At 35.5% G+C, this 8,175-nt stretch overlaps 1 protein-coding gene across 1 annotated transcript; it reads right to left on the minus strand.

The window, feature by feature from the left end:
• Positions 1-935: 935 nt before the first annotated feature.
• On the minus strand, positions 936-7,425 carry LOC6049943 (elongation of very long chain fatty acids protein 4). The gene is made up of 4 exons (XM_001866594.2): positions 7,227-7,425; positions 6,908-7,101; positions 1,835-2,078; positions 936-1,766 (listed from the first exon to the last, which is right to left on the minus strand). The coding sequence occupies exons 1-4, from the start codon at positions 7,285-7,287 to the stop codon at positions 1,462-1,464; spliced, it is 804 nt and encodes a 267-aa protein (XP_001866629.1). The 5' UTR covers positions 7,288-7,425; the 3' UTR covers positions 936-1,461.
• Between the last annotated feature and the right edge of the window lie 750 nt (positions 7,426-8,175).

An 8,175-nucleotide genomic window follows, 5' to 3' on the forward strand; every position in this document is an offset into this window, starting at 1 on the left:
CCTAAATTTAAATTAAATATTGATTTCCTTTGACAGCATTTCAATTCAACTCGTTTTCAATTGATGTAAGCTAACCGCATCCCTAACACCAGCAGCGGTTGTAGTGCTGGATCTCCTCTTTCGAATGCATCCTGGCGCTCAAAATTTGGTCTGCGCCTTTTCGAGATTTAAGTTTTAAATTTACATCTTTTTGACCTTAAAATGGTCGTGGAATGCGTAGATTACGAGATAAAATTTTGGTGTCTTGGAAATAGCTGCTTATGAATGACAAGCCGAACAACTTTCTAGGAGACGAAAAAAAATCCCAAAAATATTCCTGAAAAGTTAGAATTTTAAAATCTTTATAATAGTGAACCACCCTAGTTTTCAACCAAACCAACAGTTGCTCCTTCTCATTTGCAACAACTCTTTTGAAGACACCAACGCTCCAAAATGTCAACTTTTTTTTTCCTTTGCTATGTCAGAGCACTGACGGCTAAGACCATAGTTGGTCCATCTTGCCATACCATTTTTCGGAAACTACATTTTTCGCATTGTTATGCGATCTGGACCACTGTGCATTGTTGTTTTGACATAATTTGCTTCTTGGACACACGACTCAGTTGCATCAAAATAATCGGATTTTTATGTGAAAATGTTTCCAGATGCACATGGCCGCACTTGCAATTTTAATCAAATCGTCTCGTTACTTTTTATTTCCTGCATGGTTGACGGATCTTTCCAAAAAACTAAATCTTACAAAAATGCGAGTTCAAAAAAGGTAGGCTTCAATACACGCATCCGGGATCGGGCGAAAAACGCGCAGAATCCCTATAGAAAACAAATAATCAGTAAGAATTTATTCCTGCCATTGTCAAAAAAGTACATTCTCTTCAAGTTTGAAAAAAAAAAACCAACCATGGATGTGATATGTTGTATTCAAGGGTTGTTATTAAAATTATTGAAATTATTTATTATTGTTTATTTCTAATACGCGTCAAGGCAAGTTGTTTGCTGAATGGAGCTTTTAACTCGTTTTCGACAATTCTGATAAATGTTTCCGAAGTTTTATCCAACTTGTCAGGTGAAATATTCCCAGAGTCATTTGTCAGCAAAAAACATTTCCATTTCCAGTTTTCAAGCGATACATCACTTCACAGAAATGATCAATTACCAATAACATTATGCGTAGTCCTTCGTATGATTAGGGTTTGCTCTCGTTTTAGAGAACAAGCAAATCAAGGAACAACTTTGGAAATAATATCACCATGACTTGTGGTAATTTTCAATTGAGCAATAAATTAACTGCGTACGTACATTAAAATACTTTACCGTGTATCGTATTGTTTACCCAAATATCCTGTGTAATTAGTATTTTCCTAATCAAGTTAAATTTAAATAAATCCTAACACTAATAGTTTATAATTGTCGATCATTCAGTCTTGGACAAAATTCACGAATTTTGTTTAGATGACCCGATTTCTAAGCCTGTTTCTTTGATTTTTGCATGAATGAGTTTATGTAGATGTTAAGCGACATGATCAGGATGAAGAACGCCTGGCTGAAACCAAGCCAATGCCAAACCATCGGAAAACCACAGTCGATTCCAAGTATGGCCGGTCGGCCAAAATGGTACGCCAGATGCACGAACTGGGCCAGTTGCATCTTCGGAAGCAAGCTCTTAAACCGGGCCGCCCACGGGGACTGGAAGAGCTGCAGGTTGTAGAACTGGTAGAGCACCACGTGGACCAGGGTGTTCCACAGCCCGAGCAGATAGATGTGGCCTCCTGTCAATCAAGCAGTCGAAATATTACAAAACAAAATATTCAAACATCTAATTCGTTAAGGCACTAACCCGGAACAAACAGCACCGCCAGGTAGGACATCGTCAGCATGATCGAGTGATGATACACGTGCAGGAAGGTCACGTGGGACTGCTTCTTGCGCAGCACGAAGAACAGCGTGTCGGTCAGTTCGACGATCTTGATCAAAAAGTATGCGTAGGTCATGTACAGCTCCTCGTAGCCGGTTTTCGAGGGTGAAAAGTCAACCGGTTGGCACACGTAGTTGAAATCCGTCCGGATGCCGATTAGGTAGAACTGGGGAAGGGGAAATGGATCGGCGGATCAGTCATTAGTGGTGTGATACACAGCAAAAAATCCGATGGTAAAATCGCATGCACAAACATGCACATCACCTTCGTCAAAAAAGACACCTAATATTACACGCTGCATGTACAATTTTTTGTAAACACAAAAAAAGCTGCAACCGACGAGACTCAAACCCAGCACCAACAGTTAGGGCTAGCGCCTTAGCCCGCTCGGCAATCAGACCGACGTAAAATGGAAAGGATAAACGTATACGTGAGCTTAACATGTCGGTCAAGTTGGTTTCCCTTACTGATAAGATACATATTTCAGGGTGTAATATTACACAGAATTTCATAAAATAATGAAAATTTATTTTACACCCAGGCCTTTTTACAAGCAGCTAGATTACTACTTTATTTGCTGTGTATGTTACCCATTTGCTCCGAGAGTTATAGCAAAGATGTATTCTATTATGATTGTCTTCTGTTTTTTTGTCAGATTTTTAAAATCTGACCTAACATTTGAAAACGGCCAAAAGTGATATTTTAGCGGAATTGGAGTTATATGGATTAAATGGGTTTTTGCGGTGCATGTGATTATTTTTACTGGATTCCTTGGACATTTTCACATAAGTTACGTGCATTTTGGCTGGTCCCATTAAGCCTTCGCTCTAAATACAGAGCGATTTTCAGGAAAAATTGTTGAAAAATGGGACAAAATGGACCCTTTGCCGTTTCGTGCGGTGGATGAAACCATCACTAATCGATTCCCTGGATTTACATAAAAGACACTAGTTTTCATACCAGGGAACCAGTCGGGGGAACCACTGTGCACTTATTTACAGACGTAAAATTTCATAAATTCGTTCTTTTTTTCAAGCATAGCATTGAAATTGTAATTTCCCCCACTTCCCTCGACTTTGACCAGATCTAAGGGACAAAAAGTTGTGCTTAGGGACCATCCACAAACCACGTGGACACTTTTTTGAAAATGTCAACTCCCCTCGTGGACAATTTTGCATACAAAAAAACTTTTTTGTATGCAGCGTGGACAATCGTCATACCCCCCTCCCCCCTAAAAATAATCAATGTGATTTGAAATGTGTCTCATGAGATATTGATAAGAAAGTTTCCAAATTAAGAACCAAAATACAGTATAAACTCTAAGGTGATAAACATGCTTTTGGGACATATTTACATTTTATTTACCTTGAAAAAAAAAAGTTTAAAAAAAAGTTCGTAATAAAAAAAGGATTGCATACTGAATTTTTGGAAAATTTTTGGAAAAAGTTGAAGAAGTTAAAAAAAATCTGGCTCCCTGTACATTTTCAAAAAACTTATAATTTTATTTGAATTAATCAGCTAATAAAAATGTTAAATCAAGAGAATCATTTATTTTATTATTAGCTGAATTAATACGCTAATATAAATGTTGAATCTAGAGTTCTTTACAAAGGATACTATGGATTTTTGACCTTTTTTAAAAAAATCCTAGAAATTAAGTAAAAAAAAAGTTTTTAGTCTCATGTAAAAAAACATTTCAATGTTTGTAAATTTCCAGTGTACTGCAAAAAGCTTTTTATTCACAAACAAAAAATCTCGGTGGAACTAAGAATTTTAAAAGCTAAGGCCATATTTTTTAAAAGTTTATGTCTCTGGCATATGACCATAGTTGAGGGGAGAGGGGACCAATGAAAGATTTGAATTTAATATTGTTTTACAATTATGATAATATAAAAAAAATAGTTTCAACAGAACAAATGCAAAATACGTTATCTGGTACATTGTTATTTCACAAAACTTTATTTTTTTTACTGTTTCAATCACGCTTTAAATGATTATTAAAGCTAAAAATGCATTTTGAATTGCCTCGTTTAAAAAAATCTTTTTTTTTTTGCTTTTTTGCAAATTTCAATGAAATTAGGCATTCTAATTTCATTCAAATTTTGAAGTTTTCTGAAATAAAAAATTTCCCCCTTATTTTTCGAACCAATATAAAGAGGGAGCGACTTAAACACAATAATATAAAAAATTCTTCTGTTTCTTTCTTTTTTTAATTTAAAATAAATTTGACATTTATTCCACCTGTTAGCAATTTAAGCAGTTTTTCATTAAATCTCACCGAGTATAACAAACTAATTTAATCCAATGATTACTGATAATGCTGTGGCTGAAAGGATCTCCATTACTCTCCACTTGTTTATAGGTTTAAAAAATATGTATTGTGCTTAGTACAAGAAATAAACATGAATTGAAATAATTAAAAATAATAATTTGAATTTCAAGGCTGATTCTCCATTTCATTAGTTACAAAATGATTTATGCAACTTTACAGTTATGCTACTATCAAATATTTGCAAAATACTAATGAATTTATGAAAAAATGTATAAGCTTTTACGTCTTAAACCTAAAAGTAGTAATCTAGCTTTGAACTATGTATTGTGAATAGTTTACAATCGATTTTACAGGTTATTTCGATAAATATTTTTTATTTTAGAAATTGAGGGAGGGGGGGGGGGCGTAAAATTATAGAAAATTTGCAATTGCCTAATGGATATAAATTTATTGATAAAATTTTTAAGCTAAATCATGTAAGGCGATGAAAATATTTTCTAAGAAAATTTTATAATATCTCCTTTAAAAATGGTAGAGATGTTATCAAAAAAAAATTATACAAATGTCGAATTACGCATAAAAAGATGTGGATTTACACTTTCTTGGGATTATGTGGAATCACTCTTTTTTTGACTCTTTCTTATAAGGTGAAAACCAAAAAAAAACACAGGAGAGTTTTTGAGGTACCGAGTGGGGGAAACTAAAATGATGCTCAAATACAACGATATGGTAAAAAACAAGTCATCCAATAGTGATTCTTGTTCGAGGGAATCGTATTGACATGCTACAATGTTTGAAGTAGAGATTTTCAAACATTTGGGTAGTTTTCGAGCAAATCCAACAAAAATATTAGAAAAAAAATGTGAGAGGTCATTTTTGGCCAAAAACGTACCTCAATTTTAGAGAGAGCTGCCAAAATAACAGGATTTGTTCTAGGAACGAGATTTTTTCAGCGAATTCATCTTAAGATTTCCCCCACACAACCCCTTTAACAGAATTCAGTTTCATTGAGAAGTACCTGAGAAATGGTAAAATCCGTAAAAAACACTTTGACCCAATCTCACCCCCCAGACCCAATGTCACCCCCACTGACGGTAATGATTGTTTCAGAAAACTGCTCTTTAAAACAACATCCATCAAACAATTTCCAAGAAAATTTGTATGATGATTATTTAAAAAATAGTTTTATCATTATTTGAACACATAAATTAAACTATTGCACTTGCTTATTCTTCACTATACAAGTCTTTTTTATATATTTTTTTGTATGTGGGTAATTCTCCGCCAACTCACACAGCAGTTGCCCCGACCCCTCTTCGATTTGCGTGAAACTTTGTCCTAAGGGGTAACTTTTGTCCCTGATCACGAATCCGAGGTCCGTTTTTTGATATCTCGTGACGGAGGGGCGGTACGACCCCTTCCATTTTTGAACATGTGAAAAAAGGTGTTTTTCAATAATTTGCAGCCTGAAACGGTGATGAGATAGAAATTTGGTGTCAAAGGGACTTTTGTGTAAAATTAGACGCCCGATTTGATGGCGTACTCAGAATTCCGAATAAACGTATTTTTTATCGAAAAAAACACTAAAAAAGTTTTAAAAATTCTCCCATTTTCCGTTACGCGACTGTAAAAAATTTTGGAACATGTCATTTTATGGGAAATTTAATGTACTTTTCGAATCTACATTGTCCCAGAAGGGTCATTTTTTCATTTAGAACAAAATTTTTCATTTTAAAATTTCGTGTTTTTTCTAACTTTGCAGGGTTATTTTTAGAGTGTAACAATGTTCCACAAAGTTGTAGAGCAGACAATTGCAAAATTTTGATATATAGACATAAGGGGTTTGCTTATAACCATCACGAGTTATCGCGATTTTACGAAAAAAGTTTTGAAAAAGTTGGTCGTCATCGATCATGGCCATTCATGGTCACCCGCGACAGACACGGACGACGAAACAAAGAGAAACGCAAAATTAACTTTTTCAAAACTTTTTTCGTAAAATCGTGATAACTCGTGATGTTTATAAGCAAACCCTTATGTCTATACATCAAAATTTTGTAATTGTCTGCTCTACAACTTTGTAGAACATTGTTACACTCTAAAAATAACCCTGCAAAGTTAGAAATAACACGAAATTTTAAAATGAAAAATTTTGTTCTAAATGAAAAATGACCCTTCTGGGACAATGTAGATTCGAAAAGTACATTAAATTTCCATAAAATGACATGTTCCAAAATTTTACAGTCGCGTAACGGAAAATGGGAGAATTTTAAAACTTTTTAGTGTTTTTTCGATAAAAATACGTTTATTCGGAATTCTGAGTACGCCATCAAATCGGGCGTCTAATTTTACACAAAAGTCCCTTTGACACCAAATTTCTATCTCATCACCGTTTCAGGCTGCAAATTATTGAAAACACCTCTTTTTCGCATGTTCAAAATGGAAGGGTCGTACCGCCCTCCGTCACGAGATATCAAAAACGGACCTCGGATTCGTGATCAGGGACAAAAGTTACCCCTTAGGACAAAGTTTCACGCAAATCGAAGAGGGGTCGGGGCAACTTTTCCCGATTTCGTGTGAGTTGGTAGAGAATTACCCATGTCGAATCACATTCTATTGAAATTTCTTCGTTTTTTAGTTCATGTTTGTCACACTTTTCACAACGATTTTTTGAATGCACTTTTGCTCACAGCTTTTCCCTCACTTGTCACGCACGGACTCACCTCGGCAAAGAACAGCGCCCCGTTGGCCAAGATCTGGAACAGGTTGTAGGACCATATCACATTCTTCAAGTCGTACGCCTTCCTGTTTTCCATAAATCGGGGCCCAATCTTGAGCACCGTGAGCAGATAGATTGCCACTATGGCCGGCACCTGCCAGGAGGAATTGATCAGCGGAAGGCCACTGTTGCGGCTATCTGGAACAATTAAGGAAACCATTTTTTTTTTGTAACACCTTTTTCACAAATTTTCACTTTTTAAGAACAACAGTCCATATTTTTTTTTTTTTTTGAGATAAAATTTATGAAAATTTTAAACACACCTCGACTTTCCACCATAAAATAGTTATACCCATGGGTAATTTTGCTTAGTAAGGCTTCCATCTTGCAGAAAATATACTAAGCGCACAGTTTTCCCCTAAATTTCTAGAACACTACACTATTGTTCTTCCTTTGTCAGCAGCACATCACGACGCACCGTCAGGAACGACACTGAACCAAAATTGCGCCACGCGACGACAGTTTATATCAAATTCTGGCTGGGCGCGCACCACGTTTGCTGGAAACTGCGCGCGCGATTTTCGGCATCCGATTCTGACCGCGAGCAGCAAGCGGCAACGTGTTGGCGCGATTGTGTGCGTTTGGTGCAAATCCACCTCATTCCAACCGGCTTTGGGCTTCACCCGTAGAAGGTAAACACTATCAAATTCTTAACTAAGCGCTCAGCTGCGGTGAGATTTGTTTGTTTAGAATAGCAGAGGATTGGCTTTTTGCATGAAATTTTCTTTTTTTCTAAGTTGAGAAATCTTACAGATTGTAAAATAAAATTTGATTGATTTTAATATCCCACTTACGACAAATTGTTTAAACTTTGAAGCAATAAATCAAATTGTCAAACACCCCCACCCCCTCCCATTGTGTACGTAATTTTAAACAAACCCTTATGAGCTATTTCAAAAGGCAGTGAAATTAAATTGGCAGTGTCATCATTTTTTCAAAAAATCATGATTTTTGCAAATCTTTGAAATAAGTCGATAAACCTTAAAAAAAAATTACAAGAATGTTGTTTTTTTGTCCTGTAAACGTCATGACCGAGCGACGAAACAGTTTTTAAAAGCAATAGTTCTCAAAATTATTTTGATTCAAACGGTGGATAGAACCTTGGTGAACCTTGTTGAATCGTGCTGAAAATATCTTCTTTTCGCAACTCGTTGCATAAACCAGTGAAAAAGTATCCTTCTTTTTCTCTACATCACCAAAATCACTTTTTTT

The sequence above is a fragment of the Culex quinquefasciatus genome, chromosome 2, assembly GCF_015732765.1.
Source record: "Culex quinquefasciatus strain JHB chromosome 2, VPISU_Cqui_1.0_pri_paternal, whole genome shotgun sequence".
In the NCBI taxonomy this organism is placed as follows: domain Eukaryota; kingdom Metazoa; phylum Arthropoda; class Insecta; order Diptera; family Culicidae; genus Culex; species Culex quinquefasciatus.

Bases quoted from the DNA above. Each gene is read 5' to 3' on its own strand.
- LOC6049943 (XM_001866594.2), bottom strand. From the start codon at position 7,287: ATGGAAGCCTTACTAAGCAAAATTACCCATGGGTATAACTATTTTATG. The intron at 7,102-7,226 runs GTGTGTTTAAAA...TAATTGTTCCAG, and splicing joins TTTTATGGTGGAAAGTCGAG to ATAGCCGCAACAGTGGCCTT. The intron at 2,079-6,907 runs GTGAGTCCGTGC...CCCCTTCCCCAG, and splicing joins GGGCGCTGTTCTTTGCCGAG to TTCTACCTAATCGGCATCCG.